This window comes from Oryctolagus cuniculus, chromosome 13 (genome assembly GCF_051225735.1).
Source record: "Oryctolagus cuniculus isolate XC-2025 breed Fujian yellow rabbit chromosome 13, ASM5122573v1, whole genome shotgun sequence".
Classification (NCBI taxonomy): Eukaryota; Metazoa; Chordata; class Mammalia; order Lagomorpha; family Leporidae; genus Oryctolagus; species Oryctolagus cuniculus.
Genome location: NC_142879.1, coordinates 1,509,791 through 1,529,056, shown reverse-complemented (window position 1 = coordinate 1,529,056; position 19,266 = coordinate 1,509,791). Strand labels below are relative to the sequence as shown.

Sequence of the window (19,266 nt, the reverse complement as noted above, 5' to 3'; positions counted from 1 at the left end):
ATAAAATGAAAACTTTTTAAGTAACAAGACAATATTTTGTGCAACTTCTTACCAAGAAATTGGCAATCTAGGTGAAATACACAATTTTCTAGGAAAATAAGAATTCTAAAATTGACTCAACAAAACAAACAAAACCAAAAAATTAAAACCATAGAAGACACGGAAAGATGATCAAAGACCTGGCTCTAAAAATATCAGCTCAGGGGCCGGTGCTGTGGTATAGCGGGTAAAGCCGCCGCCTGCAGTGCCAGCATCCCATCTGGGCACCAGTTCGAGTCCCGGCTGCTCCACTTCCGATCCAGCTCTCTGCTGTGGCCTGGGAAAACAGTAGAAGACGGCCCAAGTCCTTGGACCCCTGCACCCACATGGGAGACCCAGAAGAAGCTCCTGGCTTCTGGCTTTGGATCCACAAACCTCTGGCCGTTGTGGCCAAGTGGCAAGTGAACCAACAGATGGAAGACCGACTGACTACTCTCTCTCTGCCTCTCCGACTCTGTAACTCTGACTTACAAACAAATCTTTTTTAAAAAAAAGTTAGTTTGGGCCAGCGCCGCGGCTCACTAGGCTAATCCTCCGCCTTGCGGCACCGGCACACCGGGTTCTAGTCCAGGTCGGGGCGCCGGATTCTGTCCCGGTTGCCCCTCTTCCAGGCCAGCTCTCTGCTGTGGCCAGGGAGTGTAGGGGAGGATGGCCCAAGTGCTTGGGCCCTGCACCCCATGGGAGACCAGGAGAAGCACCTGGCTCCTGCCATCGATTGGATCAGCGCGGTGCGCCGGCTGCAGAGCGCCAGCCGCGGCGGCCATTGGAGGGTGAACCAACGGCAAAGGAAGACCTTTCTGTCTCTCTCTCTCACTGTCCACTCTGCCTGTCAAAAAAAAAAAAAAAAGTTAGTTTAACAGTGTTTGCAGGCACATTCTAGAACTTTCAAAGAATAAAGACCTCGGGCCAGCACCGTGGCATAGCGGGTAAAGCCGCCGCCTGCAGTGCCAGCATCCCATCTGGGTGCCTGTTCGAGACCTGGCTGCTCCACTTCCAATCCAGCTCTCTTCTATGGCCTGGGAAAGCAGCAGAAGATGGCCCAAGTCCTTGGGCCCCTGCACCCACGTGGGAGACCTGGAGGAAGCTCCTGGCTCCTAGCTTCAGATCAGCCCAGTTCCAGCCGTTGCGGCTAAGTGGGGTGTGAACCAATGGATGGAAGACCCTCCCTCCCTGCCTCTACCTAACTCTGCCTTTCAAATAAATTAATAAATCTTAAAATAAAGAAAAAGACCTTGATATTTACTACTCAATCTATTAGCAGGGGGAAAAGTTGGGAATCTTCTAGAAGCATTTATAAAACCAGCCTAACCCTAACATCAAAGAAAGGCAGGAAAAAGCAGCTGTGAACCAACCTTCCACAGGAGAGAAACCACACAGAACTCAGTGCAATGCAGCCAGCAGCCCAAACAACATTCACAGGCAAGTAGTCTATTCTACAAATGTGGAAGTATTTCAGCTCAGCCTACACATATAAATATAGTCCATGTACCCACGAAGAGATCAAAGAGCACAGGGTGATTACCAGACGGCAGAAGCGCACGCGGCAACACGCGGCAACGTCAGCAGAGCAGCAGGCAGCAGCCCAAGGACGCGTCCGCCCGAGTGGGGCGAGGCAGGACGGCTGCGTGGCCCAGCTCCCCCGCGTCCTCACAACCACATGCTGGGAGATAATGTCCACGCTGGCCTGTATCTCAGAGCGACAGGAGACAACCCTAAAAAACTGTTAGCATTAACAAATCCTAGTGCTAGGAAACAGCATCAATGTTTTAAAATCCACAGCTTATCTTTCTACCAGCACAAGCAGGGAGAGCATTAAATAAAAGACCTCATTCACAACAATGTTTAGAGAGCAAGGTTCACCCTGATTTGTCACTTTTTTCCTGAGACAAGAGTACAGATTTATGGTATCTTTTAAAACATCCCTTGATTTGTTCAACAGGCAGAGTGTCACAAAGAGAGCGACAGAGAGAGAGACGGATCTTCCACCCAGTGGTTCACTCCCCAAGGCCCACAACAGTGAGGGCTGGGCCAGGCTGCAGCCAGGAGCCGGGAGTGCCACTCCAGGCAGGGACCCAAGGACCTCAGCCATCGTTTATGGCCTCTCCAGGCCCACCGCGGGGAAGCCGCAGCAGAAGCGGAGCAGCCAGGACGCGAACCGCGCTCGTGCGGGATGCAGGCCTCCGAGCACCAGCACCCCAGTGTAGGGCACCTGTAGTCTCCCAAGGACTCAGTGTGAAGTCAGCACACAAGGCAGCTTGCCCAACTCCTCCGGTGCAGAACCGCAGCCAGCCACACGGTCAGCCTGGACGCTGAAGGCTGGTGGCCTCAACACAGAACCGGCTTGTCTGGATGATATTAAGCACATAAACGGTGATGCAGTCTGTGGGTAACAAGCTAGATTTCTTCACATTGTAGTAATTATGTTGCTAGAAAACGGCAGTACTAAACAGGCAGTATCAGAATGGAATCCACTTCTTTATTTTGCATCATAATCCACACTGGAGGTGTTAACTTCCACTTGATTGAGAGAAACAAGAGTGCCAGGCCGGAGGGGACGCGCAGCAGGAAGAGCCCTTAAAGACCCAGCACAGGGGAGGCGTCCCTGAAGTCCCTTCCCACAACGCCTCGGCTCTGTGATGTCAGGGAGAACAGAGCTACAGGCACAGCACCGACCGGGGAGACTCGGCAGAAGGGAGAGGCGCGAGCCCTCAGGGGCCGACAGAGCCCGCGCGTCAGGGCCAAGCACACACTTGCATTCCGGTAAGGGGACAAACATCGCCAAGATGACAAATGCACAACCCGCAACCAGGTGGAAGGACAGCTACTTTCTACCTAAAAGCCAGCCGGACGCAGCTCGCTCTCACCCCCCAAAGCTTGGTGAAGAGGTAACAATCAGCTGCCCAGGGCAGGGGAGGAATCCAGGGGACCCTGAGTCGTGGCATCACTCATTCACCGGACACAGGTGAGCGCCTGCTGTGAACAGAGGACACAGGTGAGCGCCTGCTGTGAACAGGCACTGGCAGCACCGTGAAATTAACACACTCCCTGGAGGGCGCGTGTCCAACATCTCAGGGGAGGGGCTTGGCTGAGAACTGGTGAGAACTGGTGAGAACTGGTGAGAACTGGTAACGCTCGACCCATTCCAGAGCGCAGTGCTGAGCCCACGATCGGCAAACAATTCCAGAGGCCGCCCTACATCCCCCCGGCTGCTCCTCAGGCCGACGTGCACCCAACACGGCCCCAGTCTCCAAGGATTACCTAAGCGAGACCCCCTGGAGGGACAGGCGCGCACGACGCGGGAGGCCCCGGCTCCGCCATCTTCCCTGCCATTTCCACCCGGCAGCGCCTCCCAGGTTCAGTTTCCTCTTGCGGAAAATCTTGATGAAAAAGAAAAAAGTACAGTCAGCTTGGGCATCTGAAGAAGCACTGCCTATGCCTGCGCTAAAGTCAGCAGGAAACACCAAAATACACCCTGTTCTTACATAACGCCAGTCGCCGCAGCAACAAGGCCAGCAGGTGGCCCGCGGTCCCCACTGTGTCACCTGGGTAGCCGGTGACAGCCCTGGGGGGAAAAGGCCAGCTGGCCGACTCCTCACTCAAACGCCACCCCCCTCCCATTCCCCAGCTTTCTTGCGCGCAGAACTTGGCCAAGTCCGTGGGAATAGGAAAACACTGATTTTACTGCAAGGAGGCTTTGAAGCCCACGCGCGGGTCTCCTGTCACACGCAGCCTCCGTGAGCTGTGTGCGGGACTCTGGCTAGGCGTGGATCTCAGGCTACTGCCCCGCACCGCTGCCCAGGAGCTCTGTGAGGGGCCGAGAGTACCCGCGTGGGTCTCCCCCGGCCTCTGCGCCCCTCTCTCTCCCCCGCTGCCCGCCGCACCACGCACGCGCTGGGCACCTTCTGCGTGCGGGCTCCACGTCGGGGGGGGGGGCCCGCGAGGCCGGCGTCACGGGTAACACGCGTTTTCCACGCGCGTGGCGCGTCTGCTCCAGGAGGCATCGGGTAATGAGTGGGAGGGCCCGGCCGCGAGACGGGAGGCGCACACGCAGGGCGCGCTCCGCCCTCCGAGGTCCCGAAACGCGCCCCAAAAACACGAGTGGCGGGGCCGGGTCCCCTCAGCGCCGGGAGCCCACGCGCCCCCGCCCCGAACGCCCGCACCGCGAGCCCCGCAGGCTCACCCCCGGCTCTGCCGCCCAGCCCGGCCCCTGCCCCGCCGCCGACCGACGGAGGCCGAGTGGGTCGGGGTCCGCTCGCGGGGCGGCCGCGCGTGCGGCTCAGTCCGGGGACCCCGCGGGCCGCGCGGCGACTGCAGCCCGGGGAGCGGCCCCGGCGGCGTCCGGGAGGCGCGGGAGGATGCGGGCGCCCGGACACGCATCCCTCCGCCCCTCGGTCCTGCCGACAAGAGGGCCGCAGCGCGCCCGGCCCTCACGCGGGGCCGCGGAGACAGCTGACTGGAAAGCCCCGCTACCCCGCCGCCGCCCACCTGAGACCCGTTAGGCTGGACCGCAGGCCCGCGTTTCTAAGGGAACCCGCGTCACGTGACGCGCGCGAGCGCCCAATCGCGTCTCGCCACCGCCCGCCGCGCCCCGCCCCGCGGCGGAGAGTCGCGCCTGCGCGCCGAGGGGGCGGGCGCCGGCCTCGCGCATGCGCGGAGCCCCCGAGCCGCGCGGCCGGCCACGCCCCGGGGCGGAAGCGGGAAGTGAGTCGGCAGCGGCGGCTCGCAGCGGTCGGGGCGGCGCCGCGGAGGCTCGAGGGCGGCGGGCGGCGGCGATGTCGAAGAACACGGTGTCGTCGGCGCGGTTCCGGAAGGTGGACGTGGATGAGTACGACGAGAACAAGTTCGTGGACGAGGAAGACGGCGGCGACGGCCAGGCGGGGCCGGACGAGGGCGAGGTGGACTCGTGCCTGCGGCAATATCCTTGCGGCGGGGGTGTGCGTGGGTGTGCGTGGAGCCCCGGGAGTGCGCGGAGCCGGCAGGCGGACGCCGAGCCCCCGGGAGTGCGTGGAGTCTCTGGGAGTGCGCGGAGCCCCGGGAGTAGGTGGAGCCCCGGGAGTGCGTGGAGCCCCGGGAGTGCGGGCCGGGCGTTCGCGGGAAGCCGCTGTCCGGCGGTGCCTGCTGCCCTGGGCGTGTCTGAGCAGCTGTGACCGGGTCCGCGTTTGCACCGGATCCGTGGGGGACACGGGGGCGCTGGCAGGAGCCGCCGCGGCGCCCGCGTGCTCGGGCTGTCCGCGCCCCGCGGCGGTGCGTGGGGACCGCTCGGGCCCGCGTCCTGCCGTGGCGGCCGTGTGAGGGCCTGGGACTGTGCAGCCTGGACCCCGCGGCGCCGTGGGCCCGCTGGGTGGGCCCCGGAAGCCAGAGGCCGGCTGCAGCGATGGCGAGGGAGGGGCGGCGGCCGGGGCTTCTCCTTTTAGGGGAATGGCTGTGCCTGCCGCCGGCCTGATTGGCCCGCTTCCTTGCCTGCTCCCTGCTCCCTGGCGCCTTCGCGGACTGCTAGGTGTGGCCTCCAGGAAATGGAGCCGTCCACCGTCCACCCGAGAGCCGGGGCGTCGCCGCGCAGCGAGGCCGAGGTGTGTCTTTGTGCGCCCACGTAGCGCCGCGGGAGATGGCGGCTTCCCGGAGACCTGAGGGCGTGGGATCCTGACGTGCGTTTCGGGTCTCGGCACCTCTGCAGTCTGCCGAAGGTGTCCCGTGAGGGCAGCGTTACCAGGCGATCTCTGATGGTGCGAACCAAAAATAGCCCCCCAGTGCGCTGTTACCTTTGGTCGGCACCCCGAGGGCGTTTCTGAGTCCCGAGAAGCACCGGTCCCAGGGGCTGGCCGCTGCCCTCGGCTGCCCCCGGCTGCCCCCGCTGTTGCCCCTTAACCGCCAGCACAGGGAACATGACAGCCGCCCTGCAGGCGGCGCTGAAGAACCCTCCCATCAACACCAGGAGCCAGGCGGTGAAGGTGAGTGCCACCCACCCGGCCACACAACCGGCCGGCCAGCTGGGGACCGTCCGACACAGGAGGACTCAGGGCGCGCTTTGATGGGGCTGGAAACGGCGGCCAGCCCAGCAGCCCGCTGCTCCACTTCCGTCCAGCCCCCTGCTGAGGGCCCAGCGCAGAGGGTGGCCCCAGGGCTTGGGCCCCTGCTCCCACACGGGAGACCAGGGAGAAGCTCCGGCTTCAGATGGGTCCAGCTGCGGCTCTTGCCGCCATTCGGGGAGGGAGCCAGCGGGTGGAAGATCTCTCTCCCTCTCTCCCTGCCTTTCAAATAAATAGACCTTTTTAAAAAAAGAAAAAGAAGATTTAAGAAAACAGCACCCTGGCCGACTTCGGAGAACGCGTGTTCTGGACGCGGGAAGTTCTGCGTGGGGGAACCATTCCTGTGGCGTTCAGAGGCCCCTCGGGCTGGATCTAGGCAAAGGCTTTGAGACAAAAAACTGGCACAAAAACGAACAGGTTCCATAGGCCAGGCGCGGCACTTAGCTGTCAACGTCCAGGCCCTGGCTCCTGCTGACGGTCACCCTAGGAGGCCGCTGATGGCCACAGCGCCTGGCTTTGTCCCACCCCAGTGCCAGCAGATGGGACTTCTCTCTGTGCCCCTCTCTCCGTCTCTCTCTTGCTTAGTTATATGAATATTCAGCAGAAGCCAGGCAGTGGTAAAAGTGACTACCTTCTGGGGCTACCCTATGTTTATAGGATTTTTCTGTGAGTGTTTTTTCGAGGAGAAGCTTTATAGCTTCGCTCCTCTGTGTAGCGATGGACGTGAGCGTTTTCCTTAGCAGCGGGTTTGTTTCTGTAGCGTTGACCAGCTCTGTGCTGCAGAACCTACGCACCTAGTCTCCTCTTGTCACATACCTGGATGGAGTGGCTCTTCCCTGGTGAAGTTCCCAGCTGAGCACATGCTCGTGGCTGATCCTTGGAATGGACTCCAGAGTGAATTGCTGGCTGCAGCCGTGTCCCTTTGCGTCTTCCGTCCCCTGCAGCCGTGTTTCACTAAATAAGAACCGGTCTCTCGGGTGCTTAGTGGTTAGAACCAAGTCCAGCGCATCACCCCCAGGGCAGTGGCTACTCAGAGCCTCAGGAGTCTCCCTAATTAAATGAAAGTTGGCAGGAACAGGCAGGTGCATGTGAATTGTCGAGGCGACGGTTTTTTTAAGGGGAAGCGTTGCTTTGGGTTTAGAAGTTGCCAGGAGCATTACTGAAATTTCCGTTTCGACACCTTCTGCTTTCGTGTGGGTGGTTTCATCACGGCCTGGGGGCGGCAGCTTGTAGCTGATGACGGTGGCTGTGTGAGTGGGGCAGCTGCACGGGCCGAGCTGCAGGGAGCAGTAGGCGGTAGAAACGTCCTGTAAGAACCCGAACGCGAGGTGGCCCCAGGGGCCGCTTTGTGTGACAGGGGAGGCGGGCGCTCCTTAGGAGTCCCTGTGTGTGACGGGAGGAGGTGACCTTAGATGTGCTGTGTGTGACAGGGGAGGAGGTGACCTTAGATGTGCTGTGTGTGACGGGGAGGAGGTGACCTTAGATGTGCTGTGTGTGACAGGGGAGGAGGTGACCTTAGATGTGCTGTGTGTGACAGGGGAGGAGGTGACCTTAGATGTGTGCTGTGTGTGACAGGGGAGGAGGTGACCTTAGATGTGCTGTGTGTGACGGGGAGGAGGTGACCTTAGATGTGCTGTGTGTGACAGGGGAGGAGGTGACCTTAGATGTGTGCTGTGTGTGACAGGGGAGGAGGTGACCTTAGATGTGCTGTGTGTGACAGGGGAGGAGGTGACCTTAGATGTGCTGTGTGTGACAGGGGAGGAGGTGACCTTAGATGTGCTGTGTGTGACAGGGGAGGAGGTGACCTTAGATGTGCTGTGTGTGACAGGGGAGGAGGTGACCTTAGATGTGCTGTGTGTGACAGGGGAGGAGGTGACCTTAGATGTGCTGTGTGTGACAGGGGAGGAGGTGACCTTAGATGTGTGCTGTGTGTGACAGGGGAGGAGGTGACCTTAGATGTGCTGTGTGTGACAGGGGAGGAGGTGACCTTAGATGTGCTGTGTGTGACAGGGGAGGAGGTGACCTTAGGTGTGCTGTGTGTGACAGGGGAGGAGGTGACCTTAGGTGTGCTGTGTGTGACAGGGGAGGAGGTGACCTTAGATGTGCTGTGTGTGACAGGGGAGGAGGTGACCTTAGATGTGCTGTGTGACAGTGGAGGAGGTGACCTTAGATGTCCTGTGTGTGACGGGGAGGAGGTGACCTTAGATGTGCTGTGTGTGACAGGGGAGGAGGTGACCTTAGATGTGTGCTGTGTGTGACAGGGGAGGAGGTGACCTTAGATGTGCTGTGTGTGACAGGGGAGGAGGTGACCTTAGATGTGCTGTGTGTGACAGGGGAGGAGGTGACCTTAGATGTGTGCTGTGTGTGACAGGGGAGGAGGTGACCTTAGATGTGTGCTGTGTGTGACAGGGGAGGAGGTGACCTTAGATGTGCTGTGTGTGACAGGGGAGGAGGTGACCTTAGGTGTGCTGTGTGTGACAGGGGAGGAGGTGACCTTAGGTGTGCTGTGTGTGACAGGGGAGGAGGTGACCTTAGATGTGTGCTGTGTGTGACAGGGGAGGAGGTGACCTTAGATGTGCTGTGTGTGACAGGGGAGGAGGTGACCTTAGATGTGCTGTGTGTGACAGGGGAGGAGGTGACCTTAGATGTGCTGTGTGTGACAGGGGAGGAGGTGACCTTAGATGTGCTGTGTGTGACAGGGGAGGAGGTGACCTTAGATGTGCTGTGTGTGACAGGGGAGGAGGTGACCTTAGATGTGCTGTGTGTGACAGGGGAGGAGGTGACCTTAGATGTGTGCTGTGTGTGACAGGGGAGGAGGTGACCTTAGATGTCCTGTGTGTGACAGGGGAGGAGGTGACCTTAGATGTGCTGTGTGTGACAGGGGAGGAGGTGACCTTAGATGTGTGCTGTGTGTGACAGGGGAGGAGGTGACCTTAGATGTGCTGTGTGTGACAGGGGAGGAGGTGACCTTAGATGTGCTGTGTGTGACAGGGGAGGAGGTGACCTTAGATGTGCTGTGTGTGACAGGGGAGGAGGTGACCTTAGATGTGCTGTGTGTGACAGGGGAGGAGGTGACCTTAGATGTCCTGTGTGTGACGGGGAGGAGGTGACCTTAGATGTGCTGTGTGTGACAGGGGAGGAGGTGACCTTAGATGTGTGCTGTGTGTGACAGGGGAGGAGGTGACCTTAGATGTGCTGTGTGTGACAGGGGAGGAGGTGACCTTAGATGTGCTGTGTGTGACAGGGGAGGAGGTGACCTTAGATGTGCTGTGTGTGACAGGGGAGGAGGTGACCTTAGATGTGCTGTGTGTGACGGGGAGGAGGTGACCTTAGATGTGCTGTGTGTGACAGGGGAGGAGGTGACCTTAGATGTGTGCTGTGTGTGACAGGGGAGGAGGTGACCTTAGATGTGCTGTGTGTGACAGGGGAGGAGGTGACCTTAGATGTGTGCTGTGTGTGACAGGGGAGGAGGTGACCTTAGATGTGCTGTGTGTGACAGGGGAGGAGGTGACCTTAGATGTGCTGTGTGTGACAGGGGAGAAGGTGACCTTAGATGTCCTGTGTGTGACAGGGGAGGAGGTGACCTTAGATGTGCTGTGTGTGACAGGGGAGGAGGTGACCTTAGATGTGCTGTGTGTGACAGGGGAGGAGGTGACCTTAGATGTCCTGTGTGACAGTGGAGGTGACCTTAGATGTCCTGTGTGACAGTGGAGGTGACCTTAGATGTCCTGTGTGTGACAGGGGAGAAGGTGACCTTAGATGTCCTGTGTGACAGTGGAGGAGGTGACCTTAGATGTGCTGTGTGTGACAGGGGAGGAGGTGACCTTAGATGTGCTGTGTGTGACAGGGGAGGAGGTGACCTTAGATGTCCTGTGTGACAGTGGAGGTGACCTTAGATGTCCTGTGTGACAGTGGAGGTGACCTTAGATGTCCTGTGTGTGACAGGGGAGAAGGTGACCTTAGATGTCCTGTGTGACAGTGGAGGAGAGCAGAAGGTGGCTTTTGGAGCAGCTTTTCCAGAAAACACGGCTGCGTAATGAACGCCATTGTACCTCGCGTGACTAGCGGCTACGGGCCGTGAGACAGTCTCTTAAAATTTCAAAATAAGGAAGTGTTTAAAGTATTTCTGGGGGTTGGCGCTGTGGCTCACTTGGCTAATCCTCTGCCTACAGTGCCGGCATCCCATATGGGCGCCAAGTTCTAGTCCTGGTTGCCCCTCTTCCAGGCCAGCTCTCGGCTGTGGCCCGGGAGTGCAGTGGAGGATGGCCCAGGTGCTTGGGGCATGCACCCGCATGGGAGACCAGGAGAAGTACCTGGCTCCTGCCTTCGGATCAGCGCAGCGTGCCGGCCGTGGCGGCCATTTGGGGGGTGAACCAACAGAAGGAGGACCTTTCTCTCTGTCTCTCTCACTGTCTGTATCTGTCCAAAAAAAAAAAGTATTTCTGAAAGATGATTCAAGGAAGAATTGCAAATCAGTTTTCTTGTTGTGTTTTCGTTGAGATAAAATGCAGTTGATGTTTTAATAAATTGTCAGATCGCTGTGGGCTCTGCCTGTGGACTGTCTACCCTCGGGCCCTGCAGTGCTAAGCGACACAGCCTGTCCACCCTGTCTGCCCTCGCTCCCGCCAGCTCTCCCTGCTCCTGCCGGTGCTCTCAGACCCTCCTTGTTCTCGGGGGGGGGGGGGGGGGCGCCGGTCGCATGAGCCTCCTCTCCGCGCCCCTCTGGCTCCCCGCTGCGGTTCTGCCGTAGGCCCTGGGCACACTGGCAGCACGCGCCCCCTCTGGGCCTGACTGCTTTCCTGAGACACCGCGCTGTCCTGTTCCCGCCTGCGGGCCTCCGCCCGGGCTCCCCTCCCCGGCACGGCCCCCCCTGCGCAGGTGCAGCCGCACACTCAGGAGTCGCGCTGTTGCCTCGTGTGTTCCCCCAGGACCGGGCAGGCAGCATCGTGCTGAAGGTGCTCATCTCCTTCAAGGCCGGCGACATAGAAAAGGCCGTGCAGTCCCTGGACAGGAACGGCGTGGACCTGCTCATGAAGTACATCTACAAGGGCTTCGAGAGCCCCTCCGACAACAGCAGCGCCGTGCTCCTGCAGTGGCACGAGAAGGTGAGCCCCGCCCGTCCGCGCAGGCCCGTGCTCGGCCGTGCACCTGCGCACTGCCAGTGACGTCCGTCAGGGTGGGAATGAGAGTGAGGCGTCCTAGCCTGGCCTTCTCTTAGCGCCGGGGTCTGATTTCCACACTTAAATTTATCCAGCAAACATAATCCTGAAGTTTGAAATCTTAAAACTTTGTGAAAGAAAGAAAGCAAGCAGTAGAAACCATGAAGTGTTTCCCCTGACTGTGGTGGGTACAGCCCGGGGCGCGTCAGCAGAGGAAGCGTCTGTCCACGCGGGGGGTGGATGCCGTGATGACGGCTGAGTGCCCGAGGCGCGTCTGTCCACGCGGGGGGTGGACGCCATGATGAGGGCTGAGTGCCCGGGGCACATCTGTCCACGCGGGGGGTGGACGCCATGATGACGGCTGAGTGCCCGAGGCGCGTCTGTCCACGCGGGGGGTGGACGCCATGATGAGGGCTGAGTGCCCGGGGTGCGTCTGTCCACGGGGGGTGGACACCATGATTAGGGCTGAGTGCCCAGGGCGCGTCTGTCCACGTTGGGGGGTGGACGCCATGATGAGGGCTGAGTGCCCAGGGCGCGTCTGTCCACGCGGGGGGTGGACGCCATGATGAGGGCTGAGTGCCCGGGGTGCGTCTGTCCACGGGGGGTGGACACCATGATGAGGGCTGAGTGCCCAGGGCGCGTCTGTCCACGTTGGGGGGTGGACGCCATGATGAGGGCTGAGTGCCCAGGGCGCGTCTGTCCACGTTGGGGGGTGGACGCCATGATGAGGGCTGAGTGCCCGGGGTGCGTCTGTCCACGGGGGGTGGACACCACGATGAGGGCTGAGTGCCCAGGGCGCGTCTGTCCACGTTGGGGGGTGGACGCCATGATGAGGGCTGAGTGCCCGGGGCGTGTCTGTCCACGTGGAGGGGTGGACGCCATGATGAGGGCTGAGTGCCCGGGGCGTGTCTGTCCACGCGGAGGGGTGGACGCCATGATGAGGGCTGAGTGCCCAGGGTACATCTGTCCACGTGGAGGGGTGGGTGCCATGAGGGCTGAGTGCCCAGGGCGCGTCTGTCCACGTGGAGGGGTGGGTGCCATGAGGGCTGAGTGCCCGGGGCGCGTCAGCAGAGGAAGCGTCTGTACACGCGGGGGGTGGACGCCATGATGACGGCTGAGTGCCTGGAGCACATCAGCAGAGGAAGCGTTTGTCCATGCATAGGGGTGGACGTCATGATGAGGGCTGAGTGCCCAGGGCACGTCTGTCCACATGGAGGGGTGGACGCCATGATGAGGGCTGAGTGCCCGGGGTGCGTCTGTCCACGCAGGGGGGTGAACGCCATGATGAGGGCTGAGTGCCCAGGGCGCGTCTGTCCACGCAGAGGGGTGGGCGCCATGAGGGCTGAGTGCCCGGGGCGCGTCTGTCCACGCGGTGGAGTGGACACCATGAGGGCTGAGTGCCCTGGGCACGTCTGTCCACGCGGTGGAGTGGACACCATGAGGGCTGAGTGCCCAGGGCACGTCTGTCCACGCGGTGGGTGGGCGCCATGATGAGGGCTGAGTGCCCGGGGCGCGTCTGTCCACGCGGGGAGTGGACACCATGAGGGCTGAGTGCCCGGGGCGCGTCTGTCCACGCAGGGGGTGGGTGCCATGAGGGCTGAGTGCCCGGGGCGCGTCTGTCCACGCAGGGGGTGGGTGCCATGAGGGCTGAGTGCCTGGGGTACATCTGTCCACGTGGGGGGTGGACGCCATGAGGGCTGAGTGCCCGGGGCGCGTCTGTCCACACGGGGGGTGGACGCCATGAGGACTGAGTGCCCAGCGTGTCTGTCCATGCAGTGGGGTGGACGCCATGATGAGGGGTGGGTGCCATGAGGACTGAGTGCCCAGGGCACGTCTGTCCACATGGAGGGGTGGACACCATGATGAGGGCTGAGTGCCCAGGGCACGTCTGTCCACGCGGGGGGTGAACGCCATGAGGGCTGAGTGCCCGGGGCACATCTGTCCACGCAGGGGGTGGATGCCATGAGGGCTGAGTGCCCAGGGCACGTCTGTCCACGCGGAGGGTGGACGCCATGAGGGCTGAGTGCCCGGGGCACGTCTGTCCACGCGGGGGGTGGACGCCATGAGGGCTGAGTGCCCGGGGCGTGTCTGTCCACGCGGAGGGGTGGACGCCATGATGAGGGCTGAGTGCCCGGGGTGCGTCTGTCCACGCAGGGGGGTGAACGCCATGATTAGGGCTGAGTGCCCAGGGCGCGTCTGTCCACACAGAGGGGTGGGCGCCATGAGGGCTGAGTGCCCTGGGCACGTCTGTCCACGCGGTGGAGTGGACACCATGAGGGCTGAGTGCCCTGGGCACGTCTGTCCACGCGGTGGAGTGGACACCATGAGGGCTGAGTGCCCGGGGCACGTCTGTCCACGCGGTGGGTGGGCGCCATGATGAGGGCTGAGTGCCCGGGGCGCGTCTGTCCACGCGGGGAGTGGACACCATGAGGGCTGAGTGCCCGGGGCACGTCTGTCCACACGGGGGGTGGACGCCATGAGGGCTGAGTGCCCGGGGCGCGTCTGTCCACGCAGGGGGTGGGTGCCATGAGGGCTGAGTGCCTGGGGCACATCTGTCCACGTGGGGGGTGGACGCCATGAGGGCTGAGTGCCCGGGGCGCGTCTGTCCACACGGGGGGTGGACGCCATGAGGGCTGAGTGCCCAGCGTGTCTGTCCATGCGGTGGGGTGGACGCCATGATGAGGGGTGGGTGCCATGAGGGCTGAGTGCCCAGGGCACGTCTGTCCACATGGAGGGGTGGACACCATGATGAGGACTGAGTGCCCAGGGCGCGTCTGTCCACGCGGGGGGTGGACGCCATGAGGGCTGAGTGCCCGGGACGCGTCTGTCCACGCAGGGGGTGGGCGCCATGAGGGCTGAGTGCCCGGGACGCGTCTGTCCACATGGAGGGGTGGACACCATGATGAGGGCTGAGTGCCCAGAGCGCGTCTGTCCACGCGGGGGGTGGACGCCATGAGGGCTGAGTGCCCGGGACGCGTCTGTCCACATGGAGGGGTGGACACCATGATGAGGGCTGAGTGCTCAGAGCGCGTCTGTCCACGCGGGGGGTGGACGCCATGAGGGCTGAGTGCCCAGGGCACGTCTGTCCACATGGAGGGGTGGACACCATGATGAGGGCTGAGTGCCCAGAGCGCGTCTGTCCACGCGGGGGGTGGACGCCATGAGGGCTGAGTGCCCAGGGCACGTCTGTCCACATGGAGGGGTGGACACCATGATGAGGGCTGAGTGCCCGGGCGCGTCTGTCCACGCCGGGGGGGTGGACGCCATGATGAGGGGTGGACACCATGATGAGGGCTGAGTGCCCGGGCGCGTCTGTCCACACGGGGGGTGGACGCCATGAGGGCTGAGTGCCGGGCGCGTCTGTCCACGCGGGGGGTGGGCGCCATGAGGACTGAGTGCCGGGCGCGTCAGCAGAGGGAGCGTCAGCACCAGGAGCGGCAGACGGCATTAGGGGTTGTGGCTCCCCGGGAGTCCTGTTTGGGTTCATGGTCGATCGTGGTAACGGCTGCACAGCGTTGTGAATGGAGTTAATGGCACCAAACTTTACAGTGAAGGATTTGTCAAATGGCACATTCTATGTTTATATGAGGGGAAATGTATTATAAAGCTATGCGTAGACTTAAAATTTTTATATTTCCATTCATTTTCCATGAGTTCCTGAAATTCGCTCTTTTACCACAATTTCATTTTTAAAAAGGAAATCAGAGGAAAAAAACTTAGTCCTTCTTTCCATTTTCATGTATTTTTCAATGTCAGCAGATGCTGGCAACACCATTCATCAAAGATAAAAATGGAGTTTCGAGTTTTGGGTTAAAAGCTGATAAGGTGATCTTTAATTCCCAACGCATGTCGCACTGATACAAGTAGGAACAGTAACACTTAGCTAGAACTCTCTGCAGCCTCACGATTCCCCAGACTCGGTTTATGTGAGACAGTGGGGCGTCCATCTGCAGCGTGTAGGGGAACACACACAAGAAGTGAAGACGGGCGGTGAGGCCGCCCGTCCCGGGCAGGTCTCCCTCTCCGCGGGGGCTTGTGGGCGCCCTCAAGCACAGGGCCTGTGGGTATGGTCAGAGCGCGGGGGCTTGTGGGCGCCGCCCGAGTCCTCAGTGCCCCACAGCAGCCCTCCAGGGCCGATGGGGAGTAGCTCCGCCCTTTGCCCTGTGAGACACCGGATGGGGTGGCGGTTTTTGTTTTTGTTGTCGGTCATCCTGTTCACGGAGCCTTTCTGACGCCAAGGCCCACCCTTGTCTGTCCGCGCCCCGTGCCTGTCCACACTCTGTGCCTGTCCGCACTCCGTGCCTGTCCGTCTCCGCCGAATCCCCGCAGGAGCCCTGTGAGGTGTGAGATCTCCCTGTCACCAGCAGTTAGCCGTGGGAAGCTGCCAGGGCAGCTCTGGAGCCCGCGTGGCCGGTTCCGGCATCGGCCAGGGCCACAGTGACGCTTGAGTGGCCGTGTTCCCTCTGGGAGCCCCAGCACCTGGCCCGGACGCAGAGGGCTCGGTAATCCTCGCTCGCTCACAGAAGCACTGGAGGGTGAGCTGGCCGTTCTCTCCCTCGGAGGTGGGGAGCGGAGGCACGCGCCATCTTGTCGCCCATGCACGTGCCTGCCTGGCTGCCCACCTGCCGGCCTGCCTCCCCCATGCGCGTTCTTTGACAGCCCCATCTGCCCCCAGCAGTCCCACGTCTCGCCCCGCCCCCACGCTGCTCTGCACTGCCGCTCAGTGCCTGCGCGGGTGTCGGCCCGCTCGTCCACCGCAGCCTGGAGCTCCCCTGTGCTGTGCTTTCACGCCTCCCGGCGTAACCCGTCTGCTGAGTTAGGGTGAATGGGTAAGCGACCGCAGACCAGGAGGTGCCGCTCTGCTCGCTCTTGGAGCCCCAGCACCTGGCCCAGGACGCGGGGTGCTCACCCAGGACTGGGGGACAGAGGTGGGCCGGAGCTTCCAGTCCACGAAGGAGAGGTTTTCCGGGTCCCAGGCCCCCAGGTGCTCACCTGGTAGACGCCTTCTTGCCTTGGGAGAAACCCTGGCCGGCCAACCCGTCAGAATGGAGGCCGGGGTACTGCTTGGTCCTGGGGGTTGAGAGTGAGGGGTCAGGAGCTATGAGTTGATAGCGGAGCACCTGCTGCAGGCGTCAGAAACAAGACGAGCGGGTGCCCTGGGCTTGGAAGACATGCGCAGAGCGCGCCGGTGTGATGGCCTCAGCCGCTGGCCACAGGCGCTCCTGCCGTCAGCAGGCCTGGCCGTCGGACCCGACGCCGTGCCGTGCCGTGCCGTGCCGTCAACCTCTGCATTTCACTTTGTTTTAGGCGCTGGCTGCAGGAGGAGTGGGCTCCATCGTCCGTGTCCTGACTGCAAGGAAAACCGTGTAGCCTGGCAGGAACGGGTGCCTGCCGGGGAGCGGGAGCTGCCGGTACAAAGACCAAAACGCCCAGATGCCGCCGCTGCCCTGTGGGCGGCGTCTGTTCCCAGCTTCGCTTTTTCCCTTTCCCGTGTCTGTCAGGATTACATAAGGTTTCCCTTCGTGAGAATCGGAGTGGCGCAGAGGGTCCTGTTCACACGCGCCGTGCGTCCGGCTGTGTAAGACCCCTGCCTTCAGTGTCCTTGAGCAACGGTAGCGTGTCGCCGGCTGGGTTTGGTTTTGTCGTGGAGGGATCTGGTCAGAATTTGAGGCCAGTTTCCTAACTCATTGCTGGTCAGGAAATGATCTTCATTTAAAAAAAAAAAAAAGACTGGCAGCTATTATGCAAAACTGGACCCTCTTCCCTTATTTAAGCAGAGTGAGTTTCTGGAACCAGTGGTGCCCCCCCCCCCCGCCCCGGCCGCCGTCCTGCTCAAGGGAAGCCTCCCTGCAGAGCAGCAGAGCCCCTGGGCAGGAGCGCCGCGTCCCGCTCCCAGGAGACAGCATGCGCGGTCACGCCGGCACTTCCTGTGCCTCCCAGCCCCAGTGCCCCGGAGTTCTTCAGGGCGACAGGGACCTCAGAAGACTGGATCCGATCCAGACAGACGCCCATTCTTGGTTCAGCTCAGTGTTTTCAAAAGGAACGTGCTACCGTGGGTAGAGCACACTGGTTCTCAGAACACGGCCGGCGCTTGACGGTTGTCACAGCTCCAGAACAAATCCTGGGAGACAGGCGAGCGCGAGTCGCCGGGCAGGAATTCCACACACTCGTGCTGTTTTTGATACCTGCTTTTTGTTTTGTTTTGTAAAAATGATGAACTTGAGAAAATAAAACGTCAGTGTTGACTAATTTTTCTGTCACTTTAATATAAGGAACATGTTTAGTTGGATTTCCTCCTCCTGCCGACAAGTGGAAATCCAGATAAGGACTGCTTGGTGGGTTCCCAAAGTCCCCCACATCAGGAGGCCTCGAGGTCAGGAGGGTGGAAGGCCGGGCCACAGGGGGCGGGGTCTCCCCAGCCTGTGGGCCCCTCCTTCTGACAGCTGTGTGCCTGCAGGGGCGGGGTCTCCCCAGGGTGTGGGCCCCTCCCTCTGACAGCTGTGTGCCTGCAGGGGCGGGGTCTCCCCAGCCTGTGGGCCCCTCCCTCTGGCAGCTGTGTGACTGCAGGGGTGGGGTCTCCTCCCCAGCCTGTGAGCCCCTCCCTCTGACAGCTGTGCCTGCAGGGGCGGGGTCTCCCCAGCCTGTGGGCCCCTCCCTCTGACAGCTGTGTGCCTGCAGGAGCGGGGTCTCCCCAGGGTGTGGGCCCCTCCCTCTGACAGCTGTGTGCCTGCAGGGGTGGGGTCTCCTCCCCAGCCTGTGAGCCCCTCCCTCTGACAGCTGTGCCTGCAGGGGCGGGGTTTCCTCCCCAGCCTGTGGGCCCCTCCCTCTGACAGCTGTGCCTGCAGGGGCGGGGTCTCCCCAGCCTGTGGGCCCCTCCCTCTGACAGCTGTGTGCCTGCAGGGGCGGGGTCTCCTCCCCAGCCTGTGGGCCCCTCCCTCTGACAGCTGTGTGCCTGCAGGGGCGGGGTCTCCCTGGGTGTGGGCCCCTCCCTCTGACAGCTGTGTGCCTGCAGGGGGCGGGGTCTCCCCAGGGTGTGGGCCCCCCCTCTGACAGCTGTGTGCCTGCAGGGGCGGGGTCTCCCCAGCCTGTGGGCCCCTCCCTCTGACAGCTGTGCCTGCAGGGGCAGGGTCTCCTCCCCAGCCTGTTGGTCCCTCCCTCTGACAGCTGTGTGCCTGCAGGGGCGGGGTCTCCCTGGGTGTGGGCCCCTCCCTCTGACAGCTGTGTGCCTGCAGGGGTGGGGTCTCCTCCCCAGCCTGTGAGCCCCTCCCTCTGACAGCTGTGCCTGCAGGGGCAGGGTTTCCTCCCCAGCCTGTGGGCCCTTCCCTCTGACAGCTGTGCCTGCAGGGGCGGGGTCTCCCCAGCCTGTGGGCCCCTCCCTCTGACAGCTGTGTGCCTACAGGGGCGGGGTCTCCTCCCCAGCCTGTGGGCCCCTCCCTCTGACAGCTGCGTGCCTGCAGGGGCGGGGTCTCCCTGGGTGTGGGCCCCTCCCTCTGACAGCTGTGTGCCTGCAGGGGGCGGGGTCTCCCCAGGGTGTGGGCCCCCCCTCTGACAGCTGTGTGCCTGCAGGGGCAGGGTCTCTGACCCTGTCTGCGCCCAGCAGCCTGTCCGCCAGCTGTGTCTGGCTAAATTCTCCCTGGAGAAGCTCCCAGCACGGACTCACGGTGCCGAGCCGCTGAAGTGAGAACAAGCGCAGGGCTGCGGGGCCGTGCGTGAGCTGGGCTCCACCTGCTGTGACGGGCAGGGCCGCTGGAAGCCGTGGGTCCCGGGGCAGGGTCCGCCCAGGCCCCTTTGGCCGACCTCCGGGGAGAGAGGGGACGGCAGTGAAAGGCGCGCCGTGGCGGGGCTGCTGCTGTGCCTCGCGGCCCCGTCTGAATCCAGGCGCGCCGTGGCGGGGCTGCTGCTGTGCCTCGCGGCCCCGTCTGAATCCAGGGGTTCGCCCTTCCCTGAAGAGGGAAACTGTGTGTGTTGAGTATCCCGCAGCTGCACTATCTGGAGCCTTCGCGAGGCGACTGCGGGTCCCCTCTGCGCTCGGGCCCTGGTGG

At 62.0% G+C, this 19,266-nt stretch overlaps 2 protein-coding genes across 5 annotated transcripts in view; one reads left to right on the top strand and one right to left on the bottom strand.

Annotated features, from left to right (window-relative positions):
• RGL1 (ral guanine nucleotide dissociation stimulator like 1) overlaps window positions 1–4,659 on the bottom strand; it is a 192,632-nt gene extending 187,973 nt beyond the window's left edge. For 2 of the 4 annotated variants that reach the window (XM_070055004.2, XM_089311969.1), the window contains exons 1-2: window positions 4,525–4,659; window positions 3,298–3,416 (exon numbers count right to left, since the gene is read on the bottom strand). The gene's annotated coding sequence lies outside the window, so the exon portion shown is untranslated. The other 2 variants (XM_070055002.2, XM_089311967.1) reach the window with 2 other exon arrangements.
• Window positions 4,660–4,703: 44 nt separating this feature from the next.
• On the top strand, window positions 4,704–17,473 carry ARPC5 (actin related protein 2/3 complex subunit 5). Its single transcript, XM_070055012.2, has 4 exons — window positions 4,704–4,954; window positions 5,906–5,987; window positions 10,994–11,170; window positions 16,532–17,473. Exons 1-4 carry the CDS (start codon window positions 4,812–4,814, stop codon window positions 16,592–16,594), a joined length of 465 nt encoding a protein of 154 aa, XP_069911113.1. The 5' UTR covers window positions 4,704–4,811; the 3' UTR covers window positions 16,595–17,473.
• The last annotated feature ends 1,793 nt before the right edge of the window (window positions 17,474–19,266 follow it).

Bases quoted from the DNA above. Each gene is read 5' to 3' on its own strand.
- ARPC5 (XM_070055012.2), top strand. From the start codon at position 4,812: ATGTCGAAGAACACGGTGTCGTCGGCGCGGTTCCGGAAGGTGGACGTG. The intron at 5,988-10,993 runs GTGAGTGCCACC...GTGTTCCCCCAG, and splicing joins CCAGGAGCCAGGCGGTGAAG to GACCGGGCAGGCAGCATCGT. The intron at 11,171-16,531 runs GTGAGCCCCGCC...ACTTTGTTTTAG, and splicing joins TCCTGCAGTGGCACGAGAAG to GCGCTGGCTGCAGGAGGAGT.